General features: G+C 46.9%; 1 protein-coding gene across 1 annotated transcript in view; it reads left to right on the top strand.

The window, feature by feature from the left end:
- The window catches only part of DDAH1 (dimethylarginine dimethylaminohydrolase 1), a 65,291-nt gene that overhangs the window by 29,457 nt on the left and 8,779 nt on the right, over nt 1–27,055 (top strand). Inside the window, exons 2-4 of the mRNA XM_075424845.1 lie at nt 16,179–16,278; nt 17,442–17,515; nt 18,099–18,218. Coding sequence (XP_075280960.1) covers nt 16,179–16,278; nt 17,442–17,515; nt 18,099–18,218 — 294 coding nt within the window. The remainder of the gene's footprint in view (nt 1–16,178; nt 16,279–17,441; nt 17,516–18,098; nt 18,219–27,055) is intronic.

Genomic DNA, 27,055 nt, shown 5'->3' with positions numbered 1-27,055 from the left:
ACTGGAAGGCTGCTGTAAGGTCTCCCCAGAGCCTTCTCTTCTCCAGGCTGAACAGCCCCAGCTCTCTCAGCTTGTTATAATTGTTTGGGCTTTTGTATCTGATTTAATTTCCCTTCTACACCAATTAACTTATTCATTATCTTTGATCCTTAATCTAATACAGTGTTCTTTCTCACATGTGAGAGCAGGCTTTCTGGACATGTAATGACATTTTCTTAAAACTGCTCCTGGGCTTTGCTTATTTTTAGCATGTGAATTAGCTGCTTAATGATCTGGCTCAACTATTGCAGCTTTGTGAAAATAAGGTTTTGAAAATTATTAATTCTGTGTGTTCATTGTGTAACTGCTTTTACTTATTAGGGACATCCATCTTGTCTATGAAATCTGTCACTTTTTCGGTGCATTTTAGCTTTGCCACTTTATCTGTAACTGAAATAGCACGGAGTGTTATCTGTATTCTGAACAAATTATTGTGCCTTTATAAATCAATATTCAGTAACTGTGCATTAGGTTTTTCAGGAGCGTCATCCTTCTGGTCACTGTAGTGAGTGGTCTCTGAAGGAGAAGCTGTATTTCTCCCCTTAGAGCAACGTGAGCACTTCGGAGAATTGGTGTATTCCAGTGCATTGGAGACTTGCTTCCTACCTTCGTCCGCTTTTCAACCTGTTACTCTGCTGAAGTGGAAGATGAATGTGGAACAGGCCAAACAAAGTATCATATTCCTTCTTCTCTGATCTTGCAGACTGTATTCATTTCTGCAGCTTCTTTTCACTGTCGTGTAACTACACTTACAGCTTTCCTTCACCAGCCTGAGCAGGTAGGAAAACAGACTTTCTACCTTTCCCCTTGAGCCCTTACAACTTGTTGGACATCAAAAGCATTAGCAGTAGAGAGAAATTTTAAAAACAACACTAACACCTACAAAGAATATAGCAGTCATTGTTTTCCCAGGTTTCCACTTTATTGCTTGGCCCACAGATCTGTGTGTACAGCGTAGAGTTACACCAGCCAGCAGAAGACCCATCCTACTGAAGAAGCTAAAAAACTTGTTGTACAGCATATGCTTGTCTCTGGTCATCCTAAATGTAACCCAGTGATGGTGAGGAGCTCTTGAGCTGTCTTCTTTACATGGAGGTATCTAACTAGCAAGTTTTAGGGCATCTTCATTTTCTCCAGGATGCTTGCAGGCGATTCACTAAGGGCTCGATGCTGTAGCCAAGGGCAGTTGTTCTCAGGCCAGGTGCTCCTAGCAGTTCACCCAATGCTTGGTACATGGTGTGGGTGTCATTTCCCTCCTCCCAGGCTGGACAACATGTCACGGCCGCAGCTGAGCCCTCTCAGTGGAGCTGGGACTTTCCTGCCTGCGACAGTGGTCCTCAGGAGGCTCAGCCATCCTACGCAGCAGGGACGTCCTCCCCGCTGCATGCAGCAGGAGCCCCCAGCAGCTGAACCAAAACCAGCTGCCAAGGAGATGCACCGTCCAGCTCCTCAATGGCAGGAGGAGTACATGAAGTCGTTTTCACTGAACTTTTGCAGGAATGACCCCTGCTCCAGCCCAGGGCTTGCCTTCTATTTGCAGCAGGTCCTGCAGGTGCCTGCGGGCTCTGGCATCGCCTTTGTCTGGGAGAGCTGCGGTTACACACTGTCAGGTTACTTCTACACCTCTGATGGTGTTGATAGCATCTGGTGAGGTAATAGTTTCCTTTTAGTTATAATTTTATAAATTTGAGTATTTCCCTTTATTTCTGTATGGCAGTCAAGTTACGGAGTGCTGTGTGGAGAAAGGAAAAGCCATTAGGCTGACTATAAAGTAATACTGGAGTCTGCTGTATCATCGACTCCTGGCTGTTACTCCAGCAGGCGCGCTCCCTATTCCCACGCCAGTCTGGAAACAGGCTGCTGTTGCCCTGCGCCCGTCGGTCGTGCTGCTGCCGCTGGCTCCTTGCGGCGGTGGGTTTGGGCCAGGCTGCTGCCAGGCAGGGGTCACTCCGAGCGGGGGACCTGCTCTCGTGGAGCTCTCCCAGAGCGATGCCTGGGGAGCAGAGCACGGGTGCTCCAGTACGTAACCCCTCGGGAGCATCACTGCTGCTCTGCGCAGGGCACTGGCTTGGAGTGGTCAAACACGGGCGTCTGCCGCCTCGGGTACCAGCGGCATAATCGGGAAATGGAGGTCGTCACATTCAATTAGCCCCGTGCAGTGTAGCTGCAAAAAGAAAGAGTTCCTACTGGATTTACTCCTCCTTCAGAGCAGCTCTTATTAAATAATACCTTAAGTGAAACCCTGATTACTAAGGTGCATTTAAAAGCCTGCGGAGAGAGATTTCCCCTCCCAGAGTAGCTGTCTGCCAGATGAAGTGGTGAGATGCCGAAGCGGCTGCGTCTCCAGCAAAGTGCCCGACAGGTGGGATCGGCGGGTGAGTGGAGACGGCTGTTTGCAAAAGCACGCCTAGCTAAGGGAGCGTGAGTAGGAGTCTCAGCTAAAGGACCTTGCTGCTAGAAGAGCTTTGGTTAAATTGAATCTTTGAACAGTTACTTTTTACTTAGCTGTTATGTTGCTGTTCTTCCTTTTTCTCCCTGTCCCTGTGCATTACAAGTTTCCCTTTGGTTTCCCTTTATTTAAATCCACTCATATTTTATGCATGTACAAGTGGAAGATATTTATACAGTAGCAAAGTGCAGTAGTAACACAGTTGCAGACATGTCAAGGAAATCTATTTCTTTTGAAAATTTAACACCACCACCCCCGATTTCACTGTACTTTTTAGCTGAACACAATATTTAGCTCTATTAAAAGAATACGGTCTCGGGATATGTAAAAGTGTGTATCAGCTTGTTTGGCAGGAAAAGGAGCAAAACAATGAACCACGTAGCACCTGTTGGTGCTCCGAGAGCTGTTGCCGTACAGGCATCCTGGCATTTGCATTGCTGCAGTTATTGTATAAAATGTAAAGGGACATCTGGGCGGGGGGATTCTGGCTTCAGTGGGGCCAGGATTTCATCCTCTGCTGCCTGCCTAGAGCTTAGGTCCTGCGTTCAGGTTTGACCCTCGTAATTCCCACCTGCAGCTAAATGCTCTCCTGGCATATCTGCGTGGAGTTGTGTTGGTGATGCTTTCAGGTGATCAAACCAGCAGTGTCCTCTGAGATTTGAAATGACTATGGCTTAAACTTAGAAATAAACACCTAAGCGATTTCAGTTGGTTGTTTGGGGTTTCTTTTTTTTTTAAAGAGTAGCATTCTAATCTAGGTCTTGGTTTTGAACTTGTATCAATACTCATCCATTGCTGAGTAGTAAAACGATGTGTGTTGCTGTGTTGCATCTTTACAAAATGTTTTAAATTCTCTGTCCCTGTGCCTATATTGCAGAAATTGTTTGGAGGGGGTTGTGTCAATGTCAATGTACTCAAACTCACATAGACTTCAAGGTAATTAAATCTAGGGAGGCCTTAAATAGTTCCTTTGGCTTGTACTTTGTTAATATTTGTTGCATATCAGGGCTTTGTAGATCAGAGTTTGTACGTGTGCCCCTTTTGCCTGGGTGAAACATCACTGCATGAAAGGCAGGTGGCTCTTTCCTTTTTCCAAGCAGTTACATGTCTGTCAGAAGGAAGAAATTCACAATTTTTCAGGACTTTTGGTGATGTATCACCTATATCTGAATTTGGTGCTTGGCTGCAGGGTGGACGGGCACCTCTCACAGCAGCTCTGATGGCGAGGTTTAGGGGTTTGGAGCGGCTTTGGGAAGGCTCCCGTGCTCCCTCCTGAGGGCCAAGGGCATAGTTCTGTGTCTGTGGGTCAGCGTACCCTCTTGGGTGGTAGGACCTCATGCTGTCACGTAAAGAGGTTGAATTGCCATAAACTTTGCGTTCTATAACTCTCCAATCTTGTAATTTTACCGAGTAACAGTGTCTTGAGTGCCCCGAGGTGTTAGCAAGGGACGGAGGGGAGGCAGGGCGTGAGCAGGCTGGTTTGAAAGTAGGAGCTGTGTTTTATTAGTGTCACGTTAATGTCACGTACGTTACAATGACGGTAGTCTGCCTACAGTTGTTAATGTTTCTAAATGAAATACTGCCTGCGAGTTTCATGGCTTAAAAATGCCGAAGGCGAGAAGAGAGCGTGTGCTGCAATCCGTCTGTCACCAGAGGAGGCACAGGAGGGCGAGGGGGGTCCGGCGAGGCAGCCCGAGAGGCGGCATCGTCCTGTCCCGCTCTGCATCCGCAGGGCGTGCGGCAGGCGTCCCCGGGGACCGGCAGCTGCCCGGGCACTTGGCGAGCTGGTGGGCAGGGCAGGACACTGCATAGGCAGAAGTGTCTTATCCTTCCTGTGCTCTGTGTGTTTCAGTGCTTGCTGCTGTATTCTCCTTTCCTCCTGACGACTGTAAGCCTCCAGTGGGAAGTCGGTGCGGAAGCAGGACTTGCAAACCTGGTTCTTTTTTTGCCTTTGTCAGTTTGAGTTCAAGGAACAGTAGCCAAAGATGCATAATTGCTTATACTTATTGCATCCTTTTCTTTAAAGCTTAATAATTTATTAAAACTTGTCAGTATAGTATTAGACTGCTAAATGTTATTTTCAGGTTGAAATGTCCCACCTCGCACTGTGATGGCCAGTTTGTTCAGCAGATGACTTCCAGTTTGCTTATTTGTATTGAGGTGTATTTTTGACTACTTAAAACTGTTGGTGTGTTTTCAAGGATTTAATCCCATTTCATGTATACCAGCAAACTTCTGTAATCCTACTGGGATGACGCTTTTCTCAGCTGGCAGTGGAAACTTTATTGGATCTAGTTGGCAGATGACAAACGGTCAAGGTTTAAATTTTCTGCCATTATTGTTGTTATATATGTCTAGACACTTCAGGGCACTCTTGCAGGATGTGCTAGCATAGCTAAAGAAAGACAGACAAGTCAACTTCTCTGAAAGCATGGATGAAACCTATTATTAGAAGGGAAAAAATGCTGGGTTAGTATAACCTCTGCCCGTGGGGCCCTTGTTGTAAAATAACATGGGAGCAACCGGATGCTCCTCAGCGAAAGGCCAGTTATTGAGTGAATTCGATGTGAAGAAACATATTCTTTTTGCCTGTGAGTTTGATCATTGCTCCTCGAGCTGAGCTGGCTCCGAGAGGGTCTGGGCAGGCGCCCACTGGAGCAATTGCTTGTCCTCCCTGCCTGTCCTCGGTATGTGGCAATGGGGACCTGGTGGCAACCACTGATCTTGTTTGTGGCTCCCCACCAGACAGACTAGGTGAGACCCAGTCTTCCCGATGATGATCCTGGGCTATTTGTGCAGCTGAAACCTGCAGGCTGGTTCCCACATGTGTCGGAGAGGCAATGGGAGGAGATCAGAGCTAGGTGGTGATGATGGTTCCCTGCTGGGATGGAGCTGGGTGGGAGCTGCTTTTCAGCAGTGTCGGGTTAGTTAATGTAAAATTAAAGCTTCTAAATCCGCTTCCAAGAAGGAGACTGAAATGCTTCTCAGTGTTAGAAATTACAAAATTTGGAGTCCTCTTGGCACAATGACATATGCACACAGCAAGATCAGAAGGCAACAGCAGGCATGCCAGCAGCTTGACAATTAACTGCAGGGAAAGCTAACAAAATCCATTTTAATGCAAAACAAACACTCCTGAAGTTTTTTTCCAGAAGTTTTTTATATTTCTTTTGGTTGATAAAACTAAGATTTGGTGGAGGGAGGAGGAAATCTGTTGCTGAACTGCAAACTCAAATGAAAATTCAGAGCAGACCAAGCTGAGGACGTCGGGAGGTGCTTGTACCATTTAGCACTACATTCAAGTGTGAGCACCCTGTTCAAGAAGTTACAAACTCCCAAATATCCCGGTTGAAGTAGAATTATTTTGCACTTCTTTGGCGTAGATTTTCCTTTGAAAAGAGTTCCCTACCTTAAAATAAGCGGAGTATTATCCTTGCCAAAGATCTTTCAGCCTCTTTAGAATAGGGCATTTAGAGGACTGGGGACAAAGTGAGTATCTTGAATGCTCTGTGTCAAGGCACGAACAAACGGCACAGAAACAGTAGTACAGTACAGAGTGAAACCTGACAACTTGGTGTTAAAGGAAAGGAATGCTACTGTATGGTTCGATTGTGATCAACTTATCTTCAAGTAGGTTTATTAGCAATTTAATGGAATATTGGTTATTCAAGAGCCATAATAGCCCCGGTTGAAATGTCCCTTCTGCGCGGTTTTCCCATACCCTGTGGAATGAGCAGAATGTGACAGTTGAGCTTTCAACAGGCTTCATGAATTTTAAATACTTTTCAGCTGTGAAATGGGGCACATGGCGTATGGTCAAGGGTGGACAAGGAGCTGGCAGCCGCTGGGGGTATTATGGGATATTGAGTGTCTGGGAGATAATGAATGCTTGGCTTATCCAGGTGCATTCTTGGCCCGCTGTGCATGTCCAGGCAGAATGGAATATATTTTTCTGTCCAAGACTTAACAATTGATCATTTTGTAATTGTAAGCAGAAAGTATTTAGAACGTTACTTTCTCAGCATGCCTGCATACGACTTAAATTTCATGTCATCGTCTTTATCCAGCAAGATCTCCTCTGTTTTTCTGTAATAATGCATTCATGTCACTTAAACTTTTCCACTTACCTGATTTTATGCTTAGTGGATCTGAGTGAGCCTTTTCTTCTAGCAACTTTAAATCTTGATCTTTTTAAGCATCCTCTTTTTCCTGTGAATTTTTTATACCTGATTGATTGAAATTATTTCCACTTACTGTGGGTTGAAATTTCAGCCGAACTTTTTGTAGCAAGTGAACAGGTTGCTGGCTCCTGTTTTGCGGGAAACAGTGACCCTGCATTTTAAATGCGAAGCAACAGATGAGAGGAAGGGGGAACCCAGGCATGGTTTGATGCTGGTGAGCCATGTAGAGTTGTTCCATGCGCTTCCGTTCTGCTTAGCCATTAAAACACAACATACCTCCAAGGACATCCAGATTAATTGTGTTTTTCAACTGCGTGTGCCTGGAGGAAGTTGCCGCTTGACCTCCCGAGACCTGCCAGGCTGGAGCTCCCCTTCTGCGTGGCCGAGAAGCTTTTCTGGGACAAGAAGCCCCAGCAGCCACCTGCCACTTTCTGCTCCTCCTCCGTATGCCAGTCCCTATCTGTGCTGCTCTTTACATGTTTCCCCTTCCCCATTAATCCCTACTGGTGCTGTACTCGCCCCAACCTTGGGTCGATCTCTAGGGGCAGTGGACGTTTGGCACCCAGTGCGTCAGCTCTAGGCACACAGTCTGTGCCTATTTCCGTAGTAGGGCAGTACGTGGGTTTGGATCCATAATTAGCAGTCTGTGGGCAATAACGAATGCGGTGCCTACCTGTGTGGCCCTTTCTGAACTCCGTGGTTTATAAACCACCCAAACTCTGCCAAAAGCTGCACCTGCTGGGTGCAAGCTTTGGGTAAGGGTGAAACTGCCTCAGAGCTGCAACCTGAAAGCATTGGTGTGGGCTCTGTGTATCAGGAACAACTAAGTTATCTTCTAAGTTAACTTGGGAGTACCTTGATGTTCCTTCTCGGCCCTCCCATGGCCTCGTTGGATGAAAAATGGTTGAGGACGAGCCGTGCTGTGTACGGGCTGGACGGCATGTCTGGCTGGGCAGGTGGAAGGAGCACTGCGCCTGCCAGCACAGCCCCTGCAGCACTGCGAGTCTCACTGCTGCTGCGGCGCAGCAGCCCCACCGTTGGGGTAAGGACCTGGCCTTGGAGCTCCGTGTCAGCAGAGAGCTGCAGGGTAGGATCAACTGAGACTCCCAAAAAGGGTTTTGTGGGTGTCGTGATGCGCAGCCGAGTTTGATGAAGTCATGCTCGGAATGCTCGGATCGCTCTGAACTGAGCAGTCTGGATGCGGTTTGTCCGGGTGCCCTGGGAGCAGCACAGCCACCCGCGCCATCCAGCAGCGTGCTTCGGGGCCAGACTGTGGCTGGTCCTCACCTTCTCTGCCCTTCCCAAAAGAGGCAGTGGGATGGACACAAAGGCCCTGCGTGGGTGGACAGGGGGATCGATTGCCAAAGCAAACTGCGATCTGTCAGCTGGCAGGGGTGGGAACGGCAGGTACAGGGCATCCTTACCAGGCTGTTCTGGCACCTGTTTGTTTGTTTGTCACCATCTGAGACAGAGCTGACCTTACTTGTCTTGCACTTAATGCATTCTTACAGCGTGATCTGCATCGAATAGCAGTGCTGGAGCGTCTTGTTCTTCCACCACTTCCCTGCTGACATCTCAAGAGCCAGGGCCCTTTCTGGTATCAAAACTGGGAGCAGGAGTCGGAAACTCTGCCACGACCCACATCCCACAAATTTCCTAGATCAATATACACGAGGGTGTGTATCTGACCTACTTAAAACAAGAAAACAACCAGTAGTGGGTTTTTCTTCTCAAAAACCTCAAAACTATCACAGAGCTGCTTTATTTTCTTTGAAGCCTCTGCAAGCCCCGAATGGCAATGCTTATCACCAACAGACAGACTTCCCTCATCTCCAAATGGGGCAGATTCAGACAGGCAAGAACCTGGGTTGTGACCAACACTGGTATCTAGTTTTGCAAAACTGAAGTCTTACCCTTTCCTGGCCCCAGATTTGTCTATCTCTATTTATAGCCTTCACTCGGAGCCTTGCTGAAAAATGCATCATATATTGACAGTAGCACTTGTGAACTCAGAGCTAATGGCTCCAGAAATAGTCACCTCGGAGATACAGTCTAACTTCTGCATATATTAAATCTGACATTTGCTTTGCACAGCTATAAATGACAGTTTAAAACACAATGAAGTGGAGACTGAAACCAAATAATTGGGATTTACCGCGCCAGAGAAATTGGTGGTGGATGTAAAATTTCAGGAGACAGTGGGGTAGTGTGTCTGGGGCTGAGAGTCCTTTTTGTTAGGGCTGCAGTCCGCCTCGGGAGAACCGAGCCGTTAGCACTTAGAGCTGAGCTCTGCTGGTGTAGAAACCTCATTTAATCTCTGTCTTACTGGATGGTATTCTGCTCTCCGAGTGTCTCTGTATCCTTTTGTTCGAAACAGGTCTGCAGACGTCTTCCCCCTTTCAGCAAGAGCTCGGAGGCGAAGGCGGGTGGGTAATTGCAGTCATCAGGGGAACGCTTGATTTGGTACCGTCCACAACTTCTGCTGAGCCCCAGCCGTGGCCCTGCCCATGAGGTGTTTGGGACCTGTGGTGGTGCCCATGGCCCAGCCCTGGCACCCCAGGGAAAAGCTGCCCTGCTCTTGGCAGGGATGGGCCCCTGCTCGCCAAATCATTTTCCCATTTCCGCTGTCTTTTGAAAAGGTAATTTCCTTCTTACTGTCAATAGCGTAGGTCTCATAACGTGGTTAGTGCACAGAAGACCAGTAAATAATTTAGGAAGCAGCCTCCGTTTAGAGTGCATCAAATACTAATATAGAGAAGGAAAAATCCCCGCACGTCAGTTACAGTAATTGGTGGAAGGCACCAGTCCGGAGGGTAATGAGCTCCATTTTTAAAGCACAAGGAAATTAGATTCTTATAAATGTCAAACGCAGTTATTGTCCTCTTTCCTTGAAACAGAGCTGAGCTGGCTGGAGCCCATTGTCTTTCAGTCAGCTTTGCTATGGATTAGACACATCCCGTCTCACACCAGGAATGTGCTTATTAGAAAAAACATCTACACAAAGCATACAAGCTTTAACACTCAGCCGACGTACTAATGGGTATGTGTACAATAAAACCCAATATCGTGTTACAAACCTTAAGCTGACCTGGGATAATGCGATGCAGAAATGTTAACAGATACAGATGAGTGTTTTCTTTGTGTGCTACAGTTCTGACTACCTGGGATTTTAGTTTTCAAATAAAGGAGATAAAGTGAGGGAAGGTGACTTTTCCTCTTGGCTACATATGAGAAAAGCAAGCAATAAGCTGCCTTCATAGTGAATATGCTTGTAATCGAGACATGTCCAAATACTTTGTGTATTTTACTGGGGTCTCCTGGGTAACTGTGGCTTCACAGAGGACTTTCTCCATCCACCTTTTTTCAGTTCTCTCTTGGAAAAAAAAGAGGTGGTTATTTGTTCATACATCAAAGCTAGCTCTGTGAATTAGTCTTTCATTCATTGTAAAATCTCACCAATATATGTTAAGACTCCACACTTCAGGAAAATGGAGATGAGTTATTTGGGGAGGATAAAATGTGAGGAGGGTAGAGCGCTTTGTAAAATCAAACCCCTTTGATGCATCCCCATTTTTAACTTCTTACCTGAGGATAACAATCATTTGTCCCTCCTTAGCGAGAGGTTGTGTCGTTTCCTCTCTGAGGTCGGAGCTCTGTGGGAAAGTGGCACAATCCTTCGTGATGTGGGGAGGCTTAAGGATGGAGCCACGCTCTCGATTCCCTTTTGCACTGATGGATACCTACTCAAGCTACTTGCGTGGACTCTGGCACATACTAACCCAAACGCTGAATGATGGAGTACTCTGTTTCCAAGATGGTCATATGTCAAACACATACTATGGGCACGCTGCATTGGAGACCCTACTCAGGACTGCTGCAGGCTGACGTTAAAGGTGATGTGGTGGGGTAATGCAAGTCTGTGCCGTCCCTTGTGCAGGAAAATCAGCTAGATGCAAAAACAGATGGGCTATTCATTTTGCTTTTGTTTTTCCAGAATCCTGTATTTGTAAGTTCTTCTTTTCCAGTTGCCTTTTTAGTAAGGTGAAGTCTTCCCTCTGATCATCTCCATCTCAGTTTGTGCTCCTCTTTTCATTTCTGCTTCTGCTGAATGGGTATTGCCCATAGAAAACAAACAGTAACTTGAGACTTCTATTTTACACAAGCAACGAATATTGAAAGATGTTCCCAGCATATGTCACCAGACGTGTGAACAGCACTTTCCAATTAAAACTCTAGGAATTTCTACTGGTTGCTTAAAAACTCTGCAAAACATTGAACTGTAGACTTAAATCCATTAACACCTATCATGGAAAAAAGATCCAGCTATTTATATGGCAGTCATTTATTTAAATTTGGTTTCATAAACTAAAATGAGCTCAACTGCTGGGGAAAAGCATTTTGAGCATCTTATAAATATCTTCAAAGCCTGAAACAATCACGAAGCAAATTAAACTAGTTTTCTGTGATTTTAGACAACTTTTAGTTCTGATAACTTTCCTTAATGTCTGTGCTACAGCTGCATTAACCCCTGTAAATTAAATAAAGAAACAATTCAAGGCATCTCTTGACATATCCCTGTGGCTAAATGGAATCAGCAGCTGGTGATTAAAACATACGTATTACTCAAATCACAAATCCAAAGTCAGCATTTACCTTCCACTGTTCTCAGTAGCTAGGCACTTTACTTAATTAGTATTCTAGCACAAGTGTTGTTAGTTGGCCATTCTGGCCCAGGGCTGTGAGGTGCTGCTGCCTCTCCCCGGGAAGCTGTGCGGTGCTTTCCCAACTGCGTCGGAGCTGCTTCTCTGGACAGTGCAAGCATTTTGCGTGGGTGCGATGTTCAGGTAGAAAGTAAGTTTCCCACCTGCCAGAGAGAGCCCACTCCCACCTCGGTGACTGGTGCTCGTTTGCTCTGGTCGCAGGCGCATCTTCTTGCAGGCAGATCTGCCTTCGGGCTTTTGTACCCCCCCCCCCCCGCCTCCCTCACGTAGCCAAGGTGCCTGCTGTGTTTCTTCTCCCCTTGATAATCTGCCTCCTTCTTTGCCTAGGTCTTTAAAAGTCAGACCAGTTACTCCCAGGGTATTCAGCCCCCTGAGCTGGGAGACGGGGATGGAGAGCAGAACAAACCCCCATAATCCAGGAGGAAGCAGTTAATGACCTGCTGTGCCACCTGGACACCCACAAGTCCATGGGGCCGGATGGGATCCACCCGAGAGTGCTGAGGGAGCTGGCGGAGGAGCTGGCCAAGCCACTCTCCATCATCTGTCAGCAGTCCTGGCTAACAGGGGAGGTCCAGTGCCGGGCAAGATTATGGAGCGATTCATCCTGAGTGTGCTGACTGGGCATGTGAAGGACAACCAAGGGATCAGGCCCAGCCAGCATGGGCTCATGAAAGGCAGGTCCCGCTTCACCAGCATGATCTCCTCTGTGGATGAGGGAAAGGCTGTGGATGCTATCTCTACCTGGACTTTAGTAAAGCCTTTGATACTGTCTCCTACAGCATTCTGCTAGAGAAGCTGGCAGCTCATGGCTCAGACAGGTGTAGGTTCACTGGGTAAAGAACTGGCTGGATGGCTGAGCCCAGAGAGTTGTGGTGAATGGAGTTAAATCCAGTCACCAGCGATGCTCCCCAGGGCTCAGTTTTGGGGACAGTCTCGTTTAACATCTCTATCAATGATCTGCGTGAGGGGATTGAGTGCTCTCTCAGTAAGTTTGCAGATGACACCAAGTTGGGTGGGAGTGTTGATCTGCTTGAGGGTAGGAAGGCTCTGCGGAGGCATCTGGACAGACTGGATTGATGGGCTGAGGTCAATTGTATAAGGTTCAACAAGGCCAAGTGCTGGGTCCTGCACTTGGGTCACAGCAACCCCGTTCAACACTACAGGCTTGGGGAGGAGTGACTGGAAAGGTGCCTGGTGGCAAAGGACCTGGGGGTGTTGGTTGACAGCCAGCTGAACATGAGCCAGCAGAGTGCCCAGGTGGCCACAAAGGCCAACGGCATCCTGGCTTGTATCAGGAATAGCGTGGCCAGCAGGAGCAGGGAGGTGATCGTGGCCCAGTACTCAGCACTGGTGAGGCTGCACCTGGAGTACAGTGTTCAGTTTTGGGCCCCTCACTACAAGGGGGACATTGAGGTGCTGAGGCGTGTCCAGAGAAGGGCAATGAAGCTGGTAAAGGGTCTGGAGAACAAGTCTTACGAGGAGTGGCTGAGGGAGCTGGGGCTATTTAGTCTGGAGAAGAGGAGGCTGAGGGGTGACCTTATCACTCTCTACAACTACCTGAAAGGAGGTTGTAGTGAGGCAGGTGTTGGTCTCTCCTCCCAAGTAACTAATGATAGGACAAGAGAAAATGGCCTCAAGTTCCATCAGGGGAGGTTTAGATTGGATATTAGGAAAAATTTCTTTACTGAAAGAGTGGTCAGGCGTTAGAACAGGCTGCCCAGGGAGGTGGTGGAGTCACCATCCCTGGAGATGTCCAAAAACCATGTAGATGTGGCACTTTGGGATATGGTTTGGTAGGCATGGTGGTTTTGGGTTGATGGTTGGACTTGATGATCTTGGAGATCTTTTCCAACTTTGATGATCGTATGAGGAAGTTTATTAACCCGTTAACAGCCACAAATTTCCAGCCAGCGTGCCTAGCTTGCTGGCTTGTGATGCTTGTTGCACAGTTCTTGGCCCTGTTAGGTCTGCAGGCAGCCTTGCAGCACATGAGGCACCTTCATGTCTTCTCTGCAGGCTGTCCAAGTTTTACACCTCTTCACTCTCTCAGGTGTTCTTCTGTGGTCCAGAGAAGCTTCTGCTTTTGGCTCTCACCACAGAAAGCAGGTAGGACGGTCCTCTGCTGCAGCAGCATCTGCAGCTCTGCTGGTGCTCCAGACTGGTGGGGACATGGTATCAGGGAGGAAGACAGGACCAGCATGGGGAGTGGGTGCTTGGCGAGGGCAGCCGCTGTCTTGGCTTTCTCTGAAAGCCCAGAGAGCTTCTGCTGGGAGCACCCGATCAGCAGCACGTATGCTGAAAGGACTTTCTCTGTGTTTCAGTTTTGGAAGCTGCTGGAGGTGGTGGATTAGCTGGAGACAGGTGACCACACAACAGACTGGGGGATCCTGTTTTTTCCTGTGGTTTGGCCGTCTGCCTTAAATAACCCCATCTGATGGGTATATTTATTTATTCTAATTGCATGTGGCTGGTGTACTTGTGCATCAGGACGTCCCAGCCGTGAGTTCGCTTGCCTGTTTCGTGTCAGCACAAAACAGTGAGTCTACGTGCTCTTGGATTGCGAACCTTCTTATATAATGCCACAAATCTGTTACCCGTGTTAAGCAATGATTTTCTTCTCTGGCGTCTTATGGCTCTGAAGCACGTAGCACTTGCACAGTAAAAACCACCGGGCTTCCCAGGCAAAAGAAACCCTTCTGCTATCACACATGGATGTTACAAAATGTTACTGTGTTTGTGCAACAGTCGGTTTTCCAATATTAACTCAGCTGTTTACCATTTATTTTTAAATGGGTCCAGTCCTCCTTATAAATCTAATTTTAAAGATCACTGGAGATACAGCAACAAGACTAAGAAGGATGAAGCCTTACTACTAGGCCGGAGACTCTTGAGTGCCAAGCTTCAGCCTGAAGTCATTTTAGCATCAACTGAAAGACAGAGGAGCTAAAAGAAATGTTAATAATTGTAAAGGGCATGCTGCAGGCTCGCTCCAGGCTGTGTGCCAAAGCCTTTGATAGGATTTTGTGTGGGGAGGATCTCAGGAAGCTCTCAGGTACAGTTCTGTGTTGCAGCACAACCCATCAGTGTTCTCGAGGTGGCACAAAGACCTGCCTTCGTTCCATTTGACTTTAAACTGAGGCACCTACTTTAACAGTGTGCTTGTCCAAGGTTTTTTCATTAAGGTGACTGCAGAGCGAGGATGTGCTAGAGGCAAAGAGGAACCTCCAGAGAGCAGATCAGTCTTGGATAAGATGATGCCCCCAGTGTATCTCTTATAAACCTACGTCACCTGTCCCGGCAGCCCATGGAGACCTCTTGCCTTTTGGGCCTGGGCTTTGGGGTTGATGAGATCACTCACAAATGCCACATAGCCGAGTCATGGAAAGTAAGCAGGAAAAGGGGGCTTAGGTGGATCACATCTGCCCTCTCCCTTATTCCCTGAAGCCAGCACTGCTCTTAGAAAGGTATGACAGCCAAAGCATGTGCTGCTGTTGCTCTGAGGCTGCTGCCGTGAGGGTGAAGGACTTGTCACCATCACATCTTCTTTCTCTGCCATGACAGGTATAGTTTGGCAGAGCCCAAGAGTAGGGCTGCTAGAGTAGCTCCAGTTAGTATATGGTGCTGGAAGACAAGTACTGTGTCACCTTCTTTAGCTTCCTGTGTTTCTTCTAGAAATGTTTAATTTGTCACATGAAACAGATAAAAGACCTGTAGGACATGCAAAAATCAGAGCTGTCTGACAGGTCTTCACTGCATCTTCCATGTTCATTAATGCTTGCAGGGCACCTCTGGTTAACCACAGTGAGGAGGTTTCACCGAACACAAAGAAGCTGCGGTGTGGGATCAGGTTCACAGGTTTCTATGGATGAACTCATATTTATATTGCCATTCTGCAAGCTGTAGCCTTTAACTTTTGGTTGGCCACATGTAGGTGCTTCTTTTGGCTGCCAAGGCACCAAGACGATGGTGCTTGAGTGTAGCGAGCGTTAGCCCCTCTTATGGATGGCCGATGATTGAGCCTCTGTAGAAGCAGGTTCTGCTCTAAGCATCCTCAGCAGCCCTCAATGGGAATGAGGAAACCTCCTGAAGCTGCCTTCCCCGCCCCAGGGACGAGCTCCTTTCAGCAGGAAACGGGCCTGGCAGCCCCAGGCTCCCTGCGACACGTGCGGCTCTCGCGGCGAGCAGCCAGCCGCACAGCACATACGCATGAAGTGTCTTGTAGTTCTATAGCAGGGTAGCTCAAAAATGCAAGGAGAACTAGTGCTCAGCAAAGGTGCAAAACTAGAAAGAAAGTGAACGTTTACTATTTGGGGGACTTTTGTTTTTCCCCCTGACTGAAGAGAGGCCTGGGGTAGATCTGCCACCTCCATGGCTGGTAGAGCCACGTCTTGTATCTGAGCAGTGCGGAAGAAGAGAAAGTCACTCCTCTGCTGGTACCTGTTCCTGCTCAAATCCAAGGGACAGGATTTGCAAGAAAGGGTGTTCCTGTGCAGAGGGACCAGACTTAACATGCATTTTGGACCCCTCGTCTGTCTCCCCTGGATGCTGTGTGGTTCCCATGGAAAAGCAAGAGCCCAATCATTGCCACTTGACACTCCATCTCCTCCAGACCACAAAGACCTCTGGAGAGAGCTGGGGAACTGCAGTGGGCAGGGACGCAAAGGACCCTGCCGTCCATGTTGCCGAAGGCACATTAAAGGACTTTAATTCTTATTAACAATACGTATTTCTGGTAGTTCTTTGTTTTTCAATGGTATAACACATTCTAAACACCTTTCTTTTAAACAGGTTGAAGCCATGAAGAAAGTACTTGAAAGTCTCAACCTCAATATAGTAGAGATGGTAGATGAAAATGCAACCTTGGATGGCGGAGACGTCTTATTTACAGGTATAGTGGTAGTGAATTTGCTGTTTACATTCTCTGACTGCCGTGAAGACTGCGTGTTATCTGTCATCTGCGTAATAAAATGTTGTTCGTGCGGTTTGTTAAATCAGTTGTTTACTAAATGTCACGAAGGTAGGTGAGAGATGAATTTTCAATGCAACCCTTGATGCCCTGCCTAATGCCTGAATAAATGAAGCAGCAGTACACACAGCACAAAGAGCAGCACTGTGCATACAAATTTTATTTTAGCTTGTAAAGTACCAATAAGAAAAATGCTTTCAGTAGTCAACTGCCTGCAGTTGTTTCCGATTTCTTATTACAAGCAGCCACGTTCAGCAGACTCATTTTCAGGACTTGTAAAGGCTTGATGCAGGCAGTTGTCACTAGTTGAATGAAACAAATGCAAAAAATGCAGTTTTAGTTTATGGAGAAATTGGTGGAGTTGCCTGCCAGATGTCGTGTGCTAGACACCTTATATGCATGGTTGACTTCAAAGATGAAGATACTGACTGTGTTTTTTATGTCATTAAACCCATTAGGCATTTTCTCACATCGGCTGCGCACATGCTCGCTCCCTGCTTGTGCTGAATGAGCCTGTTTGTTTTGATCAGCATCACAGTAGTCTGGCTGCTTGCCTCAGTTCACCGGGGGAAGAGGGGGCTCAGAAGAGGCAGACCGGGAAGGGAGGCCTTGCTAATGCAGTGCAGATCCCGTGCTGATTTCCTCTGGAGCTGGAGGATGCCGGTGGCTGCAGAGCTGCCTTCGAGACCAGAGGAAGTCTCAGAGGGAGAGGGAAATGGTCGATCAGTGCCGTACTAATCCAGCCCAGCTGTCCTCTTTCCTGACTCCATGACCATTGCAGAGCTTTGGAAGAGGAAGCTATTTATGCTTCTGGTGAAAAGTGTCTTCTGGAAAAAGATAATTGCTTTAAATTATCAGCTCACAATTGCAGGTTGCATTCTTCTAAGCTGAGTTTTCAGCTTTACTATTCAGCTTGAGAAAAGAAAGATAGAAAATTATACCCATGAAGATTGCTTCAGAAAGACTCTAAAGCTGGCCTGTTTTTAAATGTGTGTGTGCTGATGAAGAAGCTGATGCGGTGGTTTTTTTGGATGGCTTACAAAAAAAAAGCTGTAATTGTTTTGCCCTTCATTTTTTCATTCCAGGCAGAGAATTTTTTGTGGGTCTTTCCAGGCGGACAAATCAACGTGGTGCAGAAATTCTGGCTGACACATTCAAGGTTTGTAGATTCATTCATGCCACAGGAAATATAAGCTGTCATCCCCTGAACCAATTTAAAAATTACACTGGCCAAGACGTTTGTCGTACTCAAGTGCTTTATTTAGGACTTAAAAAAAAGATACAAGTTACTGGAAAGGTTTGAGCATTCTGTAAAGTGACAGATGCTGAAGTCGGATCTGAAATGTGAGATCGCTGCATGAAAGTAACTTGGATAGTGGGAGGCTCTTATTATTTGAGAACGTATCAACATTTACATTCTTAATGTTCTCATGTATTGACAATGTGTTTTTGCTGATGGTCCCTGGAGAGGTTTTAGGTACATACATACATTTTAATGTATTTCTTTACAGTTGCAACAATAGTAACATTTGAAACATGTTCTGGATTTTACTCCAGTGCACCAGACAAGACAAGATGGTCCAGAGGGGTATGTCATACCTAAGCAGTTGACACTGTGCCCTGAGATATGTTGCTATTGTTAATTTGCAGAGAGTAAAATTAATTGTGGAATGTCTCAATGTAATTATGGAGCTAGGACAATTTAAAAATACTTACAGCAACTATTCTTTGCTCCCATACAGGACTATGCTGTCTCCACAGTCCCTGTTCATGATTCTTTGCATCTGAAGAGCTTTTGCAGCATGGCTGGACCAAACTTGATTGCAATTGGATCAAGTGAAGCTGCACAGAAAGCCCTTAAGGTAAAGCACATATGGAAATTTTCAAAACAACAAACGTGGGTTTTTCATTTTTAATCTCTGCTCAAGGATGCTGGAATTTTAAAACAGATATAGATCAATGAAAGAGGAAATGGGTACTTCTCAGGATCTCCTGTATGTGCAAACCATAAAGAATGTTTAAATCAGGCAAGACAACAGGAATGTTAATTTAGCTTTAGCTACCTTTAGGAAATAAATGGATTATACAGGTTCAAATGGATTATGCAGGTTATTATTTACAGCTCTGTTGACTAAGAAGGTGATAATTTGGTAATAGGAGGGAGGAAGGAGACATCATCAGAGCAGTAGGAGATGTTCACTTCAGATGTTGCCATGAAGAAACGTGGGCTTTTAAAATTGCCAGAGGGAAAGCAAAAGTTTAGGCATGAAGAAGGAGAGAGGGGTCTGATCCCTGTTGCAAAGATGACTTGTGTACGCATTTTGCAGTGTAGGCTTTCTGGATAAAATCAGTCAGTAACTCCAGCCTCAGGGACCAGAGTCCAGGACTTCTTGTCCCTCCTTCCTCCATCGCCTGGCTGCAAAGTCTAGTTCCTTCCTGGTCATGCTTTTTCCCCTCTGGTCCCATGAGGGTCTTAGAACAGCGTGGCTTCAGCAGAAAGGAGGAAGAGTAGTCTCACCCCAGCCTCACTGATAATTTGAGTGTCTGAACATTTTCCTTTAGAGCGGGAGGTGTGGGTTTGAACCCTTGGGCTAAGGGGCCTCGTGAATCTGGGTCTCCCTTCACTGGCAGACTTCCAAACCAGCAATCCGTTGTGTAGCAGGTCAGCCCTGTACTACCACCATCATCCTCAGTGGTTTGCACTGGGCTCGGCAGCTTTCCTGCCTGCTGGGTGTATTCAGAGCAAATCTACCAAATTCAGCTTTTTTGAAGATGCAGGCACGGAGACAGCTCAGGCCAGGAATCTCATTCTGCACGTGGGCAATGAGACAGCCCACCCAAGAGACCAGCATCTCTGCTGCTGCATGGTAGCACAGCTGCAGGCACTGACACTTCGCAAGAAACTTGAGCTGGGACACCAAAAGAGCAAAGTGCGACTGAAACTTTACCTGAAGCAAAGATTGAGGGAGTTTGTCTCTCTTGATAAATTAGGACTTACCACCCTGCACACTTTGGTTTGTGATGCAGGTAAGCCAGAGCACATCTGAAAGCATTACAGCTAAGTGTCTTACACATTTTTATCAGGACTTGCTTTCAGAGGTTAAACCAAAATTTACTTTTCAGTGGTGGCAGCGAGTCCTAATTTTTCAGCTTATGATTATACTGATTCTTTTGCCAATAAATAAGAACCTAAGTGCAGGCTTTGCTCTTTAGCTTTGCAGAAGCCTCCTTGTTGCAACATGATCACTACCACATGGAGGAAGCCAGCTGTGTGTCCCTTACAGTAAACAAGGAGGGGTAGAGGTAGCTCTGCTGTACTAGTGAGAAAGCTCTCTGAAATCCAGTCAGTTTAAATGCAACTTACACAGCCCAACTTGTGTCTCTTGCCCTGATTCTAAAGCATGAATTATTTTTAAGAACAGCACCGCTATTGGTGCCCAAGGCTACTGATCTGAATCTGTGCCAGGCAGAACATTTACAACAGAAATAGTATATAACTCTGAAATCAACATCCCTGGCCCCCAAAGAGCTTAGGAAGCCATCCTGCATGTCTTGCACACCTCCTCGGCTTTGGTAAGCTAGTGATATTTATTACTTTAAAACACCCTTAAATATTTGCAAGATGGAGGCCTGAGAGACTTCTTGTCCTTACTGCCATGCTGCGACATTTCATTGCTTTTCAAATCTTACATATTTTCCTCATGGGCATAATCCTATGACTTTTTATTTCCCAGCAGCATCATTTTTACTATCAGAGCTTAGCAGAGATTCGGTGGGGGTTTGGGTTTTTTTATCTTGTGACAGTTCAAGATTTAAAATGGCTCAGTCCCCAGCTAAGATGAAACCAACATTTCAAATCTCAGAATCTCCCCTGCTGGACATGGCCTGAATTATGAAGGCCAGGGAATTGCAGTCCTTGCTGGCCTAGATGTGCAGCCTGGCAGCAGTGAAGGGAATAGGACAGCAGCCTGATTGCTCCCTGTGAGCTTAGGGGAGCTCTTAAACAGAACAGTCCCTCGACTTCCCGCGTAGTTTGAAGTGGCTTGAAGCTTACTCATTCATTTCAATAAGCTGTCAAAGTTACTCTCTTGTTAGAAATCACTACGTGAAGCTCTGGGAGCACATTCTCAGCTTATCACCCTTGTCTTCTCCCCTGAGAAACTTATGACGAGTGGTTTTGGTTGGAAAGGTCTGATGGTCCTGATGCTGTGAGGTTGATTTAGTCTGGGATGGAAAGTGCCCTGCATCTTTCCCTGGGAAATACGCACTATCCCAAATATTCAGGCTCCAACTCGAAACGCCTCGTGAGCAGCGGCCTGATGAAGTTTGCAGATATCGAGACAGCCCTACTCCTGTATAGAGTGTTTATAAACATGAGCAAAATTCAAGTACACTAGTGGTTGCTCAGAGCTGCAATTTGAACTTGAGCCAGGACTAATCTGAGAACTCATCAGTTTGATTAAAGCCTTTTGCGCAGCTTGGCGAGTCCTGTTGCAGTGCATCAATTTAGCTATTGTAGCCAAAAATATTTTTTAGGTAAGCTGATTAAATGTCACTGGTAACTAGCTGTCAAGTAAACACCAGCATTAATCAAGGTACAGTAAAAAGCAGATACATTTTTAAAAGAAAACAGTAATTAGCAAGATAATCTAGCAGTCTTTGATTGTTGGTGGGTATCTTTTAAAAAATAAATCAACTGTGTCACTTTTCGGTGTGTCTGTGCGTTGGACATTCAGCAGCACGTTTACGTGTGTGTGACAGTCGTGTTTGCTCGTGGTTTGCCAGCAGAGGTTCGGGACTCTGGCCTGGAGCAGCAGTGTTGTGCCGTAGCACATGCCCTTCGCACGCTCCCAGCGAGCTGACAGGTTACGTCCGGCAGCCACGTCGCAGTCAGAGCAACACACGAAGTTACCCAGACTGTGTTTCTTGCTCAGTGCATTGAATCCAACTCGCTCTCATCCTGGGGAACCTTTGGCTGTTCCTCCAGGAGTCTAAATCTCTGCAGAGAAGTTATCGGAGAACAAATAGGTAAAAGTGTCCATCTCGGAAATGGCGCGGTTGGCAGTGCTGCTTATCACTACCTTCCTTTGACATTTGAATTCTTGCTTTTTGACCTCGGTGATTTCTCTGTGTTTGTTCACTTGCCTCCGAAGAAAAAAATTTCATTTGGTAATCAGCTTCTTGCGGTCTTGTGGAAATGCAGTTGCATGAGGATCTCTACGAGACACTGATACTTGGAGTTAAAAGCTGCTCCCCAGATTTCACCAGATCAGCTGAGCTATAACAGTGCTGTCAGCTGCTCCTCTCGTCACCCGTCGCAGTCTGTGTGGCAGTACGGTCCCCTGAGCTTCTGCCGAGTCATTTGCCTGGCACAGCCCAGCATGCCACTCCTTTATTGTGATAGCCTGTTATTTTAAACCTCTCCTTTGTTGTTGCCATTTTTCATGTCTGGAAATGCAATCATACAAGCGAGATGATTAAGCTGTCTTTAACCATCTCTGGTAGCTGAGTTGCTTTCATTCTGTAGCATGTCTTGTTAGGCAACAAGTGAACGGCTACATCGTGCTATGCTAACTTTTTATATTTAAAATAGGATTTATCTTCCTACTACCAATCTTGTTTGAAAGAGAAATTTTTCTGGATTTTCTTACTGGTGCAACTCATGTATCCTTACAACGCTTTAAAAATAGAAAAAGAAATTGCATCTGGTGCTCACATATGGCGGAGTGCAATTGATCGTGAGTTTAGTGCGGTGTGTGTAATGTAAATGGAAATGAGTGCACAGAGTTTAGGATTATAGAGCACATGCTAGAAGCAGATCATAAATCAGAAGTGACATTTTAAAAATGAAATCCTCTTCAGGCCCTGGCAAGTAGAGAATATTTATTTGGGCTGCAGTTTAGAAGTGGCACTCAAGGAAACTGGGTGAAAGAAAGAGACAAATTAACTGCAGAAAATACTGGAGCCTGTAGTGGCTATCAGTTTTAATTTCCCTCTGCTGTGTTCAGCATGCATTTAATTCCTTCTTGTAGTTAAACCCATTCATAATTCTGTATGCGTAATTCCATAGTTGAACATTGGCCATGGCTGTTGAGCTGGTAAAGCCTGGGATTATTTTTCTGTTCCCTCAGTGAGGCCAGGATTTCCTCCAAACCTGTCACCTTTGGGCTCTGGTCCTGCACTGTGGAGTCGCTGACCTTTACTGTGAGTGTGAATGAGGACGAATTTGGTCTGTGATGGTGCTGGCCCCAGCGTAGGGGGCTGACAGGGCAGCGCTGCGGGCAAATGCTCTGCACCGCTTTTTCCACAGGAAGAGACACAGCCCTGGGGTCTTGCTGGGACAGCAGAAGAGCAGGAGCTGGCCCGGGACATAATCCAGTTCAGGTTCCAGCAGCAAAGGCAAACTCTAAGCAAGATGACAGTAGGAACCATGACGCAACATCTGTTACGGACGCCTTTCTGTACTCTCTCGCTCTGTACTAAATCTTGAAAAGCCGCATTTCTGTCCTTGGGCTGTTTGTGTTGGTTGGTTCAGAGCACAATTCCCCTCCACTTTCTGTGACAGATGGTGGACACAGTCCTTGATTTAAGCAGCTAAGTCTATGGTCAAACCATTCTCTGACACCCTTTGAATAACTCAGTAGTAATCCCAAAGGATCTGAAGGTTACACGTGTTGTTCCCAGCTTTGGCAAGCTCAGCTGTTCCCTTGCAAGCAGTACGTGTTGTATTTGTAGCAAGTTCCTGCTAATGAAGTTGTGCTCTGACCCATCAGGAAATGAGGTTGTCCTTTGGGTAGGCTCTGATGTCGGGCACTCTCCAAAGGACTAGCCCCAGGGTCTCCCCACGGGACTGGTGGAAAGCCTTGGTGTGAACCCGCAGCTCTGGGGTAATGCCGGGTGCCTGGTGGTTGCTGATGGATCTCGGAAGGGAGCAGAGGACCTGGAAGGAAGGCAGGAAACCCGTCATGGTGCCTAGGGGTGAGGGCTGCAACTTGGAGAACACTCATCGCACCATATGGCCTGAGCTTAGTCCCTGTGGCCAGCTATGTCTGGGGTATTGCCTCCGAGATCTGGGATAACGGTGCTGCATGTGAAACATCTGGGACTTCAGCTGGTCGTTTCAGAGGAGCGGATGCTCACTGCAGAGGCAGCGTGGCCATGGCGGATGTCAGGGCTGAGTGGCATTGCCAGGCAGGGTGCAAGGCAGAGCAGGTAGCACAACTGAGCTTGTCACCCCTCGTGTCCCCTGGACAGACCTGCCCCAGCAGGACCCGGAGCGGTGGTGACATCTGCACTTTTGAGCTCGTCCTTGGCACCCCAGGCTCCGACCTCATTAATCGATGGGATTTCGTTATGGTCAGGAGCGTATCGGAATATGTACAGCAGTGCAATACCATGACTTCAGCAAATACCTTTATTTTTTTTCCTGCTGTAGATGAGAAGTTGCACATGACTGCTCTGCCTTGTTCTTGCCTCTCCCATTCAATATCTTCTGTTGGGAGTGGAGCTGCTCATTCATCCCCTAAATTATTTCCTGAAGGATGCTATTGCAAATGCAGCTGTTATAACAGAGATGAAGGGAGGCTTATCAAACCATATCTTAAGGATAAAATACAAAGGAGTCTCTTCTGGGCAACTGGCCTCTTGGTCTGTATCCAAAGCTACGAGCAGAGCAGTGCTTTTACAGACTTGGGTGCAAGGAGTGGTTCTAGCACTGGCAGTTGCCCCCATTCCTGTGATTAAATGCCTTTTGTTCTTACTCTATCTTGTCCAACTGAAGTCTCTGCAGTGTGCCAGCTTTAGAAAGCCGAGTACTGTTTCCCTGCATGAGCACAGAGTTACGGTGCCTGCGTAAAGCTGAGGGGTTCCCAGCTCTGCCACAGAAGCCCCTCGAGAACGGGCACCTGAGGGGAAACTTCCTCTGTCTCGTGCTCTTAGAAAGCAGCCCGTACCCCCGGGCAGCACGACAAGGCTCGAAGCTGCTCTTCCTGTTGTCTGTGCAGTGTCTGTCTTTTCTAGTGATGCACAAGTTTGCATGAAAACATTATCTCCTCTTCCTTATGAATTCATCATCATTTGTGCGTCTGCTTATTCCCCACATGAAGTCATAATCCTCTATTTACGATATCACAATGGGTTGCTGTGGAAATGATTACTAATATTAATAAACTGAAGAGGATGACATCAGGTAGGGAATTAGCAGAAAGTGCAGATGAATGCTGACTTTTCTGTAATGCAGCAACAAGGAAAGGTTAGCGAAATCCAGAGAAAAATTGACAACTTACACCTAAAAATAGAAATTAAAAAATGACTTTGCTGGTCTCAGCCTTACAGATAGGAAAAATTAGTCAATTTATAAAATTCTTTGCACTTTCCTTTAGTTCCTTCAGATTTTCCATTACTGTATGAATTAGGGGTGTACAGCATCTCAGAGGACGCAGGTCTTCACTGAGTACAGATGACCTGCTGCTTTAAAAAGGCAATTAGTTGTGGTTTTCTTTTAATTGGATGCTGTAATAAACATACTGTGCTTAAATGAGTGTCGCTGCTGCTCAGTCTGCGTATATGCAGGAGCATCTAGTCTTTTGGAAGATACAGACCCAAAAGTGTATTTTTACAGAATAGACTGTTGTATTAGTGTATTTTGTTTTATTTTTTTTAAGGGCGAGGAGAGTGTCCCTTTCAATACATGTTTGTCATCACCAGCAAGGCTGTCAGCCGCAGGAGCTGGGTTGGGGCTGACTGAGATGTCATTTGGCTTGCGTGAATGGGGACTGATGTTTCTATTCCTCTGCTTCTTTTTTTTCTTTGACTGTTCTTTCCCTGGGTTCTTGTTCCAAAAGACAGCGTGTTCATCCTCTGAAAGCAAGCACAGGCCTAAGCTGATTCCCTGCCCCCCCCCGCCCCGGTCGTGGTTGCCCTGGGCAGAGCGGGCAGGCAGGTGACGTGTGGCGGTGACGCGCGTGGTTCAGAGCAGCGCAGGCGGGCAGGCGGCACGCGGTGCCCGTCACATCTGCGGTGATGCAGAAGGTGTCCAGTGCTGGGGAGCGGGGTGGGAGAGGTTGCTGAAAGAGCTCTGCTTTCTGGAAAACATGACTGAGAGGGCGCAGCAGGGAGGAGAAGCCCAAGGCCCAGCTGCTGGGAGCGTGGGTGGTAGGTGGAAGCTGAAGTAACGCTCTGGCTCTGTATGGACTAAGAGATGTGGCGTATTGACTGTGGCAGACTGGGGCACTGCTGGTTTCAAATAGATCTCGAATGCAGTTTTCATCCATAGGGTCTGTGCTATCCTATCCTATGTCTCTAGCAGACTTTTCGGTACCTGACAAGAAGCCTTAGATCATTCTGCTGTGATTTATGCTGCTCAAAGGGGCTCTCTTGTCCCCTTGCTACTGAGTCTACCCCGCTGTTCTCTCTCCTGCCTGTCTGCATTTTGGGGGTGACACTTCTGATCCATCTTGACATTCGAGCAAGATGGGTGGCTTTTCCAGCTCTGCTCCTCTGTCCCCTCTGGTCAGCCTGGCCAACCGTTCGTGGTCACTGTTGGCACTGCTGCATTGCAAGGAGACTCTGAGAAGCTGTTGCGTAGCATGGTTTGTATGGCAGGCTGAGTCCCGGCACCCGGGCGCGTAGCGCTGTGGCATAGCTCGCCAGCCCCACTCTGTCCTGCGCTTTCTGGTGTTGAACCCGAAGGCTGCTGCTTTCTCCCTCCAGTGCCAATTGTTTCTCCAAATATGAAGAAGCGAGGAAGGAACTTAATAGACAGAGACAGGGCAAATACAACAATGAATGAAATTCAGTGTGGACGAGTGTAAAGTGATGTGCAGCGGGGACAGGGAGAGTGACAATGTGAACATCACATACAAAATAATGTGCTCTGACTGATCGTTACCACAGAAATAAGATCCTGGTCTTGTTGAAATTGCCAGCTCAGCTGAAAACCAAATGGGGACCAGCGTTAGGCCACTGATTAAAGCTGTGGTTCACCTGCGTGTTGGCTGTTGTGTGCACTTTGCATGTACGATCCCTTCGTTCCAAACAAGGCAGAGTAGAGCTGGAAAGATTCAGAAAAGTGCAATAAGGATGGACAGATACCTGGAACAGCTTGCCTAAGGAGACAAACTGAGCGAGCTATGACTATAACCTGAAAAAGAGACAACTAAGATGGGATCATAGGTGCCTGTAAAATTGAGAAGGATGAGGAAAAGGCGACTGGAGAGTTCCCTGTCTCTTCCAGTGAAAGAACAAGGGCGTCTCTAAAGGCAAGGGCCAAGTTCAAAAAAGAAAGGGAAAGAAGATGCTTGCTCACACAGTATGTGTCTGAACTCTGAAGCTGCCTTGCTACAGGTTTGAAAGTGAGCTGGACAGACTCCTGGGGCAGTGCTGTAGGTGTTGTCGCTCTGTACGACGGCTGGTGGGCTGAGGTTCCCAGTAACCATGCACCAAATCTCAGTCGCCTCCACGCCCTGTCTTAGGATCCAGAAGTGGGTTATCGTCACCTCTCACGTAGGGCTGGAGACCCCAGTCATGCAGCACTAAGAAAGAAGCTCTTTCAGGTTCTGTAGGCATTGAAAAACGGCAGGTTTGGTAATCAGCAGTATTTTCCAGGTAGCAAGCAATATTTTACCTTTCTCTCTGAGTCCTCTCTCTAGAGAGCAATGTGCTGGCCAGGTGCCTGTCCTCATCTTTTGCCCTAAGGGTG

This window comes from Opisthocomus hoazin, chromosome 6, assembly GCF_030867145.1.
Source record: "Opisthocomus hoazin isolate bOpiHoa1 chromosome 6, bOpiHoa1.hap1, whole genome shotgun sequence".
Lineage (NCBI taxonomy): Eukaryota > Metazoa > Chordata > Aves > Opisthocomiformes > Opisthocomidae > Opisthocomus > Opisthocomus hoazin.
Note: the sequence above shows the minus strand (reverse complement) of the source record. Positions and strands in the feature narration are given on the sequence as shown.